This window comes from Oncorhynchus mykiss, chromosome 20, assembly GCF_057628025.1.
Source record: "Oncorhynchus mykiss isolate SJ-2025 chromosome 20, ASM5762802v1, whole genome shotgun sequence".
Lineage (NCBI taxonomy): Eukaryota > Metazoa > Chordata > Actinopteri > Salmoniformes > Salmonidae > Oncorhynchus > Oncorhynchus mykiss.
In genome coordinates this window covers 24,950,156-24,964,927 of record NC_143041.1, presented here as the reverse complement: position 1 = coordinate 24,964,927, position 14,772 = coordinate 24,950,156, and the positions used below count along the sequence as shown (strand labels likewise).

Below are 14,772 nucleotides of genomic sequence, written 5' to 3'. Positions count from 1 at the left end.
TGAGCCATTGATAAATGTGTTGTTACTGAAATACAAATTGTGTGGCAAGCAAGAGTTCTTTGGGTTCCGTTAGATGGAGAGCAGCCCAACAGACACATCCCATTCATACATTTTCTCCTGAGTGTAAGAGGAAGCGTGTCTCCCCCTCTCCCCATTCATAAAAAAAGTGCTACAGTACTACGTTACCCCCTTTGTGACCCCCCCTCGCTACGAGTGGATTCTCTGACCCCTCCCTCTTCCTGCCTCTGTACAAACTAAGCTGAGTTTTAAATCTGGACACCCCTAACTACCCCCCTCCCTCTCTCTCTCTCCTTTCCTCCCTTCTACCCTCTCTCTTTCTCTACACATTGAGTGTTCCAAGATGTGAGCTGATCCAGTCATTTCGGAGCTGTGTGGGCCGATTGTTTAGTTTTGGGCCTTGTAGTAATTATATAGGAAGTTGTGGCTGTAGATGCCGTTCCAGTCATTTAGAGAGAAAAGGGGAAACAGAGAGAGAACGGAAAGAGAAAGAAAGAGATAGGGAGTGCAGTTGAGTGCGAACGCTCACAGCAGTTTGTCTCATCGGTAGGTAGCATTCTGCCTCGACATTCATTTTCAACCTTCTCTCTTGTTTGTGTTGTTGTGTTCCCCTGCTCACTCATTCGTTCAGAGCTGGCCCAATCAGTCCCCATTTGGTGCAGAGGGAGAGTAAATTGGTGAGTCTCTCCCTCTGCTCTCTCTCCACTCAAACGAAAAGAAATATGCAGCCCAGTGTTCTCAACTTTCCAAAATACAGCTGCTATGCAACAAGTCTGCAAAAACATCCAGGTGACTGCCAGATATGCATGGATACCATTCGCCCTGGGAGGACGATTCCTTTTCAATGTGTATGCGTCCATGAGTGCGTGTGGTTATATGAGTGAATAGGTCATTTCTCTCTACAAACACACATGCATCCTGCCCACCTACACATGGTACGCACACACACATACACACTACACACACACACACACATACACACTCTGCACACACTTCAGCCCCACAGTTTTATGAATGGGCTGGTTGTGAGAGACTGGCTGAAGCAGCACATTGGGTCAAGGAGAGGGAATCTCAATTCATGAATTGGAGGGCCGTTATTCTACGACTAACGCTACAAAATAAGAGGGAGAACAATGCTTTATCTCTTTACATTTGGTTTCTGCTAATGTAATCCCTTAAATACATTTTCCAAAAAGTGTCTTATGTCTTCTCGATGTAGGGATTTGAAAGAATCAATAGTTGTTTTCCCTCTTGTAATGCACATACTAACATAATACTTTTGCCACATAATACTCACTAAAAACGGGCTTCTATGGATGGAGTAAATGTTGATTCAGACCAGTCCTGCAGACCAGGGACTGTATATGTAGAGATTTGAGCCAGCTCTAGCGGAGTGTCAGCTCAACCTTCTGAATGGGCAGTAGTGTGTTTTTTATTACAGAAGGGGGGGGGGGGTGCATGTACGGGGAGAGAAAGGGGGGGCTCAAGGAACTGCTGTGTTTTAACGTTCTCCGCAGCTGGAATGTTTTCTCTTTCTAAGGTGAGAACAGGGGAGAACAAGGAGGAGCAGATACAGGCAGGGATGAGACCTAAAAATAACAGGCCAGTTAGTTCCACGTTGAGCAATAATACATGACTGACGAGAAACAAGGAGGGCACGTCAGCAAACCACACATGCCATCACAAAATAGCACCAGCGTTAATTGGTGATGCCATAGTTTTTGCCAAGGCAGGCAGCTAGGGCTATACCTCTATTTTCTCTTCTTGACTGAGTCAGTCATACCTGGGTCCTGTTCAATAGGTAGAAAACGCTTTGAAAAGAAGTGAAAGTGGGACCTGCACCTGAACTTAAGAACACCAGTAAGAACACAGATCTTCTATGTGTCTTACTAAACATGACCCTGGTTTGCTCATTGTTTACAACCGCCACATGTGACTTTAAGACGGGATGGCTGATGGCTGAGGCTGTGGTCTTGCTATAGTGACTTGCTGACAGAGGACAGGACGTGTGTGTGGAGTGAACCTAGTAGCGCTGTATTGATCCTAAAGATTCCCCCGACGGGGGAGGAAGAGTGGGAGGCGGAGGGATAGATGAAAGGATTAAGTGTGGATAAATCAGGAAAGGGGAGAGAGAGAGGAAGAGAGATAGAGGAAGAAATAGAGAGATTGAAGGGAGCGATAGGGCGAGAGGATCTGTGGACGTGGCATGTGCTCTGATAATTACAGGGAGGTGTCCGGCCAGGCTTTCTACTAGGACTTGATGGGAACAGTGCAGCACGTGTTATATATCTCTAGTCAAGATAAGCCTGGTCTGCCCCCATATCTCCTCCCCTCCCCATTCCATCCCTCACTTCAGCACTAGACGGATATCAGCCAGGTCACTGGGAGCTCATTATATCATTTCGGTAATGGCAGGGGGGGGGCGGGAATCGATCGGCACATTAAACATTAAGAGGGGGCAGCTATATTGGGGACTGAGGGAATCGAGAGTGAAGAGTCAATATTGTGCCACATTAATCACACCCCTTGCTTTCTGCGATGGAACGTCCCGCTCGCTGCCCATGTCCTGGGATGGGGATGTATTGTATTGTGTCCACTAAACAGCAATGGGGGAGAAAGATTTATAGACGGTCAATGGCCATTCATAAAATACCACCGCAACGCACTGGGGATGAAATGGACAATGGATGAAGTGTGATTAATCTAAATGTTTAAAGAGATACAGGTCATGTTTTTTGTCAATAGGAAGGCAATGGCCAACTTTGATTCAACTTAGATTTCAGTGTAGCCGCGTAAAACTTTGATTCTGTACATGTTGTTATTTACCATGCTATTATCCACAACACGTCCTGTTGTCAGTGCTAATTGCTATTAGGTTCATTCATCGAGAAGAGGCGAAGTAGGTTAATAAGAGATCATTCTGGTGGAAGAGCTGCCTTTTTCTACATCCTGTGTCCACTCCTCCTTGTCTTGACCACAGGATGGACATGACAGTCACATGCACACACACCTTCAGATTCATGGTACCGTCTCTTCACTAGCTACTACCTGAACTGTTCTAGTTTCTCATGCAGGTCCTACAGTCAAATTGTCCTAAGGATATGTACAGTATGCTACAGTCATTGGTGGGTGACATCATTTCATTTCAAATATTAAGCACACGGGATATGAAAAAGGAATTTCCACTGTCAAAAAAAGGCAACCTGACAAAAATGTTAAAATGATCTAGAAGTAAGAAGTGAAACTTGGATGATTGACCGTGTGACACTCCATACTCTGGTCACATGAACTGAGTTTCGTTCAAGTCCGCCACATCCTCTTACCCAAAACAACATCAAGCTACACCCAATAATATGAAACCAAAATACATCGAACACTTCCGTTTCTCTTAACGCGCCTTGATATCTCTCACATAGTTCATCGGTTTTGAAGCAAACAAAGCCAAGGGAGATAAAGGGACCTGCCACTTCGCTTTACCTTCCAATTGCTTCCTGTTGATACTTCAGTACTGTCTATCTATCGTGTCAGGCTCATTTGGCAACAATGCTTTAAATATTCAAGGAAGTCAAGTCGTAAAAACAATATCTGATCAGAATGGGGGACCCCTAAATCAAATAGGAGAAACAAATGGTTAAATGGACCAAGCGTTGGCTTTTAAAGATGCTGAGTTGTCAGTTTGCCCATTGCTCTCTCTGCTCTTTCAGATTGTGCATTGACCTGAGAAGCACACATGTCCAGCACATGTTTCCATGTGCCAGTGGAGTAGCTGCTGGATTGTCTCTCTAGTTTCAATGATGTGGAACACATTGAATCGTAGTCGTTGATTCGCCATCCCACTGGATTTTCCACTGATGCACTATTACACTGAACAAAAATATAAACTCAACATGTAAAGTGTTGGTCCCATGTTTCATGAGCTGAAATAAAAGATCCCAGAAATTTTCCATACGCACAAATTTCTCTCAAATGTTGGCACAAATTTGTTTCCCTGTTAGCGATCATTTCTCCTTTGCCAAGATAATCCATTAAACAACATGATCATTTCACAGATGCACCTTGTTCTGGGGACAATAACAGGCCAATCTGAAATGTGCAGTTTTGTGACACAACACAATGACACAGATGTTTCAAGTTTTGAGGGAGCGTGCAATTGGCATGCTGACCGCAGGAATGTCCACCAGAGCTGTTGCCAGAAAACTGAATGTTGATTTCTCTACCATAAGCCGCTTCCAATGTCGTTTTAGAGAATTTGGCAGTACGTCACAACCGCAGACCACGTGTATGGCATTGTGTGGGTGAGAGGTTTGGTGATGTCAGCTTTGTGAACAGAGTGCCCCATGGTGGCGGTGGGGTCATAGTATGGGCAGGCATAAGCTACGGACAATGAACACAACTGCATCTTATCGATGGCAATTTGAATGCTTAGAGATACCGTGACGAGATACTGAGGCCCATTCATCCTCTGCCATCACCACATGTTTCATCTTGATAATGCACAGCCCCATGGCCTGCATACTCACCAGACCTATTGAGCATGTTTAGGATGCTCTGGATTGATGTGTACAACAGTATGTTCCACTTCCGCCAGTATCCACCAACTTCACACAGCTATTGAAGAGGAGTGGGACAACAATCCACAGGCCACAATCAACAGCCTGATCAACTCTATGGGAAATAAATGTGTTGCGCTGAATGAGACAAATGGTAGTCACACAAGATATGACTGGTTTTCTGACCCATGACCCTATTTTTTTTTTTTAAGGTATCTGTGACCAACAGATGTTTATCTGTATTCCCAGTCATATGCAATCCATAGATTAGGGCCTAATGAATGTATTTCAATTGACTGATTTACTTATATAAACTGTATCTCAGTCAAATCTTTGAAATTGTTGCATGTCGCGATTATATTTTTGTTCAGTATACAGTATACATTATACATTATACTTTCAATGTGTGGGCCAACATACTTGGAATTAAAATGTCAGCGTTTAAATTTCACCTAAATGTTTACAGTGAGTGAAATTGAGTGCCATTATTCTGTACTTGATAGGGTTGAAAGTTACAGCAGTGGCAACAAGCCCAGTTGAAAGTAAGAATCACCTCAACAAAAAAGGTGCAAGAATTAGGTGTAGGTGAAGCAGCATATGTTGATATATTTTGACATTTGCCATCATAACATATACAACTATTGTTGAGCCAGTCCACAAAGTCAGAGAGAAGAATGCTATATAGCATATCTCAGAAATCCATTTAGTTCCTTTCAAAACCTTTAGAGCCATTGTGATATTATAATCCTTGTTGTTTTTATTGATCTGTCATCGTTGGGATCAATTGGCCAGTGGGGGACCAGGTCTCTCTCTCTCTCTGGCTTTTTAGAAAGAGTCATGCACTAATGCAAGAAATGACATATCATTAACATTCAAGGAATGTTGACAGTTGAAATACACCTCCATTCATTCTCATGGCTTACCTATGGCAGTAGTTTGCAATACTATTCACCCTATATGACATTGCCCCCCTCCCCCACCTCGCGGGCCAAACATTTTAGTGCCCCCCCCTCTTGACGGTGAAAATACAAACGTTTTAAAAGTAATTTCCTGCAATTCTACACATTTTACCATGACTTATACCATGTAAATTATATTTAGGTGAGAGGGACTAACCAAATCAATAGTGGCTCCCTAGAGGTCAGGGCCCCTGGGCATGTGACCAGTCGGTATTCAGCCATGATTACAGCAAGTTTAGATAGCTGGCTAGACTAATTTACCAATCTAAAAATTGTTAGCTAAAATGGCTAATTGAGTGACTTCCAGTGACTGGCATTGCTGACTGCTGGTGCACAACCAAATGTCGAACTTGTGTATTCTACTATTCTAACTCTCAACAGTAAGTTGAGTTTTGGGGGGGGGGGGGGGGGCCTAGCCGCCTGGGGACCTAAGTGACCGCTTATGTCGCTTGTGCCTGGAATCGGCCCTGAACCAGAATGTTAAGTCACTGGGAAGCTCACTGGCTGGCTGGCGGGTACATAAGCTGTCACGGCCTGCAGACTTCCAGAGACTTCCCATCCTAGAGATAAACACCCCAATGTAAAGTTCTCCAGATCCTCTCTCACTTCAGGTTTAAATTCCCCTAGAGGAGAACCTTTAATGGTAGGAAATGCTCTGTATAAAATAAACTGAGAAGTTTACAGGGGAGGGGAGTTTCCTACCTGGCATTCAACCCTGGCTGCCACTTGTTTGATCATTGCCATTAGCTACCAAGCTATGATTGGAATCCTGAACAAACTGAAGATCACAAGAGGATAGTGAGACGAGATAGATACCCTATTTATATCATTCTTTCTTGATACTTTACGTTTTCAACTTGAAGTCTCTTGATGATGCAACATTCGGAACCCTGAATTCCTCTTTGCGTTACACAATGTAGTAGCATGGCTATGACAAGGTATTTCTTTAGCACTTCCTGTCTTAAGCCTCAGAGTTATGTCCCATTTCAGACGAGCTTCAGGCGGCTCCTCAGTCCTGAGGAGTTCCTACTAGTACCCCCATGTGTTCCAGCTGAGCACCCTTTTGTGAGGGCGGGGAGGGGGTGTGGCGGAGTGTTGAAGGGGTTGGAGGTCTCCGGTCCTGACATTTTGTTTGTGGTGGGTGTTGACTGAATAGTGCCCCCCTTCCATAATAATCCTGCCACTTCCTGAAGCACTCAACCATGACCATCACCTTTCACCCTGCATCCTCCCCCAAGGCTTCCCTATTTACATATGTAAAGTCCTCCTGCTCCTCCCTCCACCCCCCACCCCAACCTACAGGGGTAGTCAGAATGAGAGTGAATGGTGAGACACGAAGAGAAAGCATAAATCGAAAGATTGGAAGAAAAAAAACAAATCAGAAAGAGGAGGAAACACAAGATGAAAAAACTTTCAACTTTCACCACAAGAAGAACGCTTTCCACATGCCCTGTAGTCCGACTCTGTTTATTTTGTGGGTAGAATAAGACAAGCCCCCTACCGAATGATGTTGAGATGTTAGGATGTGTTCACATAATACGCCCCGCCCCCCCAACACCCATTCCAAATATTAAGAGAGGACACACGCATCCCCTCTCTGCTTTAACACTGGGTACCTTATGTGTACAGTATCTGTCCAGAAAGATCTGAACACTTCTCTAGGCCATTATACAGTACATTATGTTTAAGTTCACCACACCCCCTTAGAAAAAAACTCCTTGAAGTAAAATATGAGGATCTTGGAGAAAAAGTGATGCAACTACTAACAGGGCTGTAGAGAGAGAAACCGGAGCCTGTAAACTGGGGTCAAATGTCCCAAAATGAAACCAACAGGGAAGGGCAATGCTGTCCAAACTGTTTATATGACTGCCACTACTTTATAAACTTTGGCGGCAAATTTGATATAATTTTAACTGGATTAACCTCAATAATGTACGTTCTTTCCAAGATTTGTAAAACCGTCATTTGTTAAACCGTTTTGAAACCGCACATTTTAGGAATCAACCTTTTTCTATTTCAAATAAATCCTAATTTTTCTGTCGTGTCATTCATTTAAGATACTCTTTGGAGAGGTCGAGTTTAAAAAGTTTTCTGAAAATGGGCAGGGACTCTGCTGTCCTAGCTTCAGGGGGAAGCTGGTGCCACCATTGCGGTGCCAGGCCAGAGAAGATATCAAACACAACTGAAACAATTCATATGCTCAAATTTTGGGATATTTCTAGAAGCATCAAGGGATGGAGACTAATCCAATGTCTCCCATCCTTTGATCCTGGGCTTGATAAATCATTTGATTCATTAGGGCTTCGTTAACGGGGAAGTCAGCCAACTTCTTCTAATTGAGGAAGCGTGCCAGACAACAACAGCAGCAATCACACACACTCACAGCCATCCCGTGCTCATTTACAAGAGTAATTAATATTGTAGATCCTGACAGACAAATCTCCACCAATTCACTATTGACCAGTGCTGCGCTTCATTCACAAACAGTGACCCATGCTCTTGGCTCAATGCTGTTCAGAGGAGTATGCAGGTTCTGAAATTAAACATGTTCTGAGGCTGTCCTCAGAAGCGGGGCCACATCAAAAGGCAATATGTCTGCCAATCACATTAGCTGCTCCACTTGGGCTGCATTGTGGCTGGACTTGTTTACAGTACACACTACACACCATGGATTGTTTGCCATTCATAAGTGTGGCACAAAGTGAGAGGGTCAACATGTGAGACAAACACATCCCACACTCTCATAGACGTATTCGAAAGTCAGTCAGTCATGTGCCACCCTGGGTATTAAGAGAAGTGAAGAGAGCAGAGGGATTTGGAGTGCTGCAATCTTAATGTGTCTGTGTGGGAAATCTGGGTAAATACTTTCTAATCCTTTCTGATCGCACTCTAAAGCCAACACTTCCTCACCTGCCTGGGTTTGTCAAGGAGGGGAGACTAAAATAATAGGATTCCCTCTGTTCTACAAGCTGTCTGTCTGCCGGTCTTTCTGTCTGTCTGCCTGCCTGTCTTTTTGTCTTTCTTTCTGTCTGTCTGCCTGCCTGTCTTTTTGTCTTTCTTTCTGTCTGTCTGTCTGCCTGCCTGCCTGCCTGTCTTTTTGTCTTTCTGTCTGCCTGCCTGTCTTTTTGTCTTTCTTTCTGTCTGTCTGCCTGTCTTTTTGTCTTTCTGTCTGTCTGCCTGCCTGTCTTTTTGTCTGTCTGCCTGCCTGCCTGTCTTTTTGTCTTTCTTTCTGTCTGTCTGCCTGTCTTTTTGTCTTTCTGTCTGTCTGCCTACCTGTCTTTTTGTCTGTCTGCCTGCCTGCCTGTCTTTTTGTCTTTCTGTCTGCCTGCCTGTCTTTTTGTCTTTCTTTCTGTCTGTCTGCCTGTCTTTTTGTCTTTCTGTCTGTCTGCCTGCCTGTCTTTTTGTCTGTCTGTCTGCCCGCCTGCCTGTCTTTTTGTCTTTCTTTCTGTCTGTCTTTTTGTCTTTCTTTTTGTCTGTCTGCCTGCCTGTCTTTTTGTCTTTCTGTCTGTCTGCCTGGCTGTCTTTTTGTCTTTCTTTCTGTCTGTCTGCCTGTCTTTTTGTCTTTCTTTCTGTCTGTCTGTCAGTCTTTTTGTCTTTCTTTCTGTCTGTCTGTCTGCCTGCCTGTCTTTTTGTCTTTCTTTCTGTCTGTCTGCCTGTCTTTTTGTCTTTCTGTCTGTCTGCCTGCCTGTCTTTTTGTCTTTCTTTCTGTCTGTCTGCCTGTCTTTTTGTCTTTCTTTCTGTCTGCCTGCCTGTCTTTTTGTCTTTCTGTCTGTCTGTCTGCCTGTCTTTCTTTCTGTCTGCCTGCCTGTCTTTCTTTCTGTCTGTCTGCCTGCCAGTCTTTTTGTCTTTCTTTCTGTCTGTCTGCCTGCCTGTCTTTTTGTCTTTCTTTCTGTCTGTCTGCCTGCCTTTCTGTGTGTCGCTTTCTCTCTTTCTCAGTCTCTTTCATTCTGTCTACATTTCTCCCCGATTGTCTCTTTCTTTTGGCCTCTCTCCATTCCTCTCTAGCCTTCTATTCTACTGTGTTGCTCTCTTTGAATAGCTGTAGAAGTTCCTTTCGCAGCCTTTTACAGTCAGTCGCCGCATTTTTTATCCTCCCTTTTTGTGAATGGGATACAGACAGTACGTAATTACCTGGTCTCGGGTTTCAGCGGGGCCTGTTCTGTCAGCACCACACCCACTGCAGTCACACACAGTGCACACACACACACACACACACACACACACACACACACACACACACACACACACACACACACACACACACACACACACACACACACACACACACACACACACACACACACACACACACACACACACACACACACACACACACAGGCCTCACCAGCTGGAAGTGCACAGCTGCTGCTGTTTACCCTCTCAGGGCCAGAAAAACATCCTGTGCTGTACAGTCGGTGAAAACCTCCCCTCACATAATAAACACATTCTCGGCACAGTTTGAAGCCCCACTTTTGGTGATTTGTGTGGCCTTTTAGACAAAGGTCCTCACCAAGAGAGGAGCTTGAAAGACAGTAGACGTCTTAGGTGGAGTTTGGATTGGACACGGGAAAAAAATATAGACTGTGCAGAAAAGAAGCGTCTAATAAACAGCTCAGAATGTTTGCAAACGAAGAACTAAACCAAGAAAAAACATTTGTATCTAGCCATTTCCCTTTGGAAAAGAAAGTTCTTAACTGAAATACCAAAAAATGATATAACATTGTCTGCCAAGGAAATAAAGAATGTATTATGTCTCAGTCAAACATCATGCTGACCAAAGTGTTACATTGCCTTTTGCTCATCTAAAGACAGTGTCTTGGCCACTGTCGTTGTTTAGGTTTGGCTTGACTTTGTGTTGGTACATAGGATGTTATGGCTGGTGTTGTGTCTGGAGGAGAGGACAAAAAGTGGGCGAGGACACCAACGGCTTCCAAATGAACTGCGGGAATGTGTGTACGCACATGTTATACGTGTGTTTAGATGTGTCTGTCTGCATCCCTTGTTTTCAATTGACTGTCACTTGAGTGTTCTGGCTCGTATTAGAGATTCCTGTGTGGATCAGAAGTATTTGCTTAGCCTTTGAGCTTGACAACACCACAGAGGGGAAAATAAAATTATCCATGTGCGCCAACCTCCTTTTCGGGTCTCTGTTTCTTCTACAGCAGTGGCATTCCACAGCCCGCCAGTGACCATCAAGAAGGAACCACAGAGCCCAGGTTCCGACCCCAGCCAATCCTGTAGCCACAAGCAGACCTTCACCTACCCCAATGGAGAGCAGTGCCCTTACGCCAGGTACCCATGTCAGCACAACGGTGGCAAGAAAAAGTATGTGAACCCTTTGGAATGACCTGGATTTCTGCATAAATTCATCATAAAATTTGATCTGATCTTCATCCAAGTCACAACAACAGACAAACACAGTGTGCATAAACTAATAACACACAAATTATGATATTTTTATTGTCTATTATTGAATACATAATTTAAACATTCACAGTGTAGGTTGGGAAAAGTATGTTAACCCCTGGTTTAATGACTTTTACAAAAGCTAATTGGAGTCAGGAGTCAGCTAACTTGGAGTCCAATCAATGAGACAAGAATGGAGATGTTGGTTAGAGCTGCCCTGCCCTATAAAAAACACTCACAACATTTGAGTTTGGTATTCACAAGAAGCATTGCCTGATGTGAACCATGCTTCGAACAAAAGATAACTCAGAAGACCTAAGATGAAGAATTGTTGACTTGCGTAAAGCTGGAAAGGGTTACAAAAGTATCTCTAAAAGACTTGATGTTCATCAGTCTACGGTAAGACAAATTGTCTATAAATGGAGAAAGTTCAGCGCTGTTGCTACTCTCCCTAGGAGTGGCTTCAAGAGCACAGAGCCGAATTCTCAATGAGGTTTAGTAGAATCCTAGAGTGTCAGCTAAAAGGAGTTACAGACATCTCTGGAACATGCTAACATCTCTGTTGATGAGTCTAAGATACGTAAAACACTAAATACGAATGGTGTTCATAGGAGAACACCACGGAAGAAGCCACTGCTGTCCAAAAAAACTACTGCTGCACGTCTAAAGTTCGCAAAAGAGCACCTGGATGTTCCACAGCGCTACTGGCAACATATTCTGTGGACAGATGAAACTACAGTTGAGTTGTTTGGAAGGAAGGAACACACGACACTATGTGTAGAGAAAAAAAGGCACAGCACACCAACATCAAAACCTTATCCCAACTGTAAAGTATGGTGGAGGGAGTATCATGGTTTAGGGCTGCAGGGCCTGGACAGCTTGCTATCATCGACAGAAAAATGAATTTCTAAATTTATCAAGACATTTTGCAGGAGAATGTAAGGCTATCTGTCTGCCAATTGAAGCTCAACAGAAGCTGGGTGATGCAACAGGACACTGCCTCAAAACACAGAAGTAAATCAACAACAGAATGGCTTCAACAGAAGAAAATGTGCCTTCTGGAGTGGCCCAGTCAGAGTCCTAACCGCAACCTGATTTAAAATGCTGTGGCATGACCTCGAGAGCGGTTCACACAAGACATCCTAATAATATTGCTGAACTGAAACAGTTTTGTAAAGATGAATGGTCCAAAATTCCTCCTGATTGTTGTACAGGTCTGATCCGCAACTACAGAAAACGTTTGGTTGAGTTTATTGCTGCCAAAGGTGGGTCAACCAGTTATTAAATCCAAGGGTTCACATACTTTTCCCACCCTGCACTGTAAATGTTTAAATTATGTACTCAATATAGACAAGAAAAATACAATTATGTGTGTGTTATTAGTTTAAGCACACTATGTTTATCTATTGTTGTGACTTAGATGAAGATCAGATCAAATTTGATGACCAATTTATGCAAAAATCCAGGTAATTTCAAAGGGTTCACATAGTTTGTCTTGCCACTGTATAGTACACAGCTAATTATGGCCCGTTTACAAACATTTTAGAGTTAGACGGTCCATAGCAAGTCAATAGTCATCCAATTCCAGTCAATTATCAGGCATAAGTCAGTGCGGCAAAGAGAGTGACCACACGCTATTGACCACAACGCCAGTATCTACAAAACAGCCATCCTCCATAAGCCCAGTTTGGCTTACTGACCTGTATTATTAATGCTAGGGCCTACTACTGATGCCATGGTATTGCTCATAAACCACATTGGGATTCATAAACCATGTTTGTGTGTGTTTTTTCCAGTGCCTACGAGCAGAAGAGGGCTCCAGGACCAAATAAGAGCTCCTGCACCCAAGGGACACCCATGTCCCCCATGCAGCACCATTACTCCCCCAAGCAAGTCGGAGGCGCTGGTGGAAGGCCTGACAACATGGCCTACAACATGAACCACCCTGCTGCCTCCCAGCCACTTCCCAGCCACAACAACTACCCCATGAACACCAGGTATTACCCCCTGTACTGTACGAAATACTTAAACTTGTGCCAAAACAGTGCATGCCTTTGGTGGGTGACAATGTGCTTTGGTGGGTAATAATGTGCTTTTGACGCGGATGCTACGCTACAAGACTGTTTTGCTAGCACAGAATGGAATATGTTCCGGGATTCATCCAATGGCATTGAGGAGAATACCACCTCAGTTATCGGCTTCATCAATAAGTGCAATGACAACGTCGTCCCCACAGTGACCATACGTACATATCCCAACCAGAAGCCATGGATTACAGGCAACATCCGCATCGAGCTAAAGGCAAGAGCAGCCGATTTCAAGGAGCAGGACACTAATCCAGACACTTATAAGAAATCCCGCTACACCCTCAGACAAACCATCAAACAGGCAAAGTGTCAATACAGGATTAAGATTGAATTATACTACACCGGCTCTGACGCTTGTCGGATGTGGCAGTGCTTGAAAACTTTTGCAGACTACAAAGGGAAACGCAGCCACGAGCTGCCAGTGACGCGAGCCTACCAGATGAGTGAAATACCTTTTATGCTCGCTTCAATGCAAGCAACACTAAAGTATGCATGAGAGCACCAGCTGTTCCGGACGACTGTGTGATAAAGCTCTCGGTAGCCGATGTGAGCAATACCTTTAATAAACAGGTCAACATTCACAAAACCGCGGGGCCAGATGGATTACAAAGCATGCATGGACCAACTGGCAAGTGTCTTCACTGCCATTTTCAACCTCTCTCTGACCGAGTCTGTAATACCAACATGTTTCAAGCAGACCACCATAGCCCCTGTGCCCAAGGTAGCGAAGGTAACCTGCCTAAATGATTACCACCCTGAAGCACTCACATCATGGCTCACATCAACAGCATTATCCCAGATACACTAGACCCACTCCAATTCGCATACCTCCCTAACAGATCCACAGATGACGCAATCTCAATCGCAGTCCACACTGGCCTTTCCCACCTGGAAAAAAGGAACACCTATGTGAGAATGCTTTTCATTGACTACAGCTCAGCGTTCAACACAAACCCCTTAGCTTAGTGCCCACAAAACTCATCACTAAGCTAAGGACCCTGGGACTAAACACCTTCCTCTGCAACTGGATTCTGGACTCCCTGACGGGCCACCCCCAGGTGGTAAGTGTAGGCAACACCACATCTGCCACACTAAACCTCAACACTGGTGCCCCTCAGGGGTGTGTGCTTAGTCCCCTGCTGTACTCCCTGTTCACCCACGACTGCGTCGCCAAACACAACTCCAACACTATCATTAAGTTTGCTGACGACACAACAGTGGTAGCCTGATTACCGACAACGATGAGACAGCCTATAGGGAGGATGTCAGAGACCTGGCAGTGTGGTGCCAGGACAACAACCACTCTCAATATGAGCAAGACAAAGGAGCTGATCGTGGACTGCAGGAAAAGGCGGGCCGAACAAGCCCCCATTAACATCGACTAGGTTGTAGGTGGAGCGAGTCGAGAGTTTCAAGTTCCTTGGTGTCCACATCACCAATGAACTATCATGCACCAAACACACCAAGACAGTCGTGAAGAGGGCATGACAACACAGCTCGTGGCTGGGTTTCCCCCTCAGGAGACTGAAAAGTTTTGCCATGGGTCCCCAGATCCTCAAAAAGTTATACAGCTGTACCATCGAGAGCATCCGGACCGGTTGCATCACCGCCTGGTATGGCAACTGCTCGGCATTTGACCGTAAGGCGCTACAGAGGGTAGTGTGTATGGCCCAGTACATCACTGGGGCTAAGTTTCCTGCCATCCAGGACCTATATCCTAGGCAGTGTCAGAGGAAAGACCAAAAAATGGTC

General features: G+C 44.5%; 1 protein-coding gene across 1 annotated transcript in view; it reads left to right on the top strand.

Moving 5' to 3' along the window:
• The window catches only part of LOC110499110 (ETS translocation variant 4), a 41,192-nt gene that overhangs the window by 13,887 nt on the left and 12,533 nt on the right, over positions 1-14,772 (top strand). The window contains exons 5-6 of the mRNA XM_021576022.3: positions 10,690-10,819; positions 12,730-12,930. Of these exons, the coding sequence (XP_021431697.1) occupies positions 10,690-10,819; positions 12,730-12,930 (331 nt within the window). The remainder of the gene's footprint in view (positions 1-10,689; positions 10,820-12,729; positions 12,931-14,772) is intronic.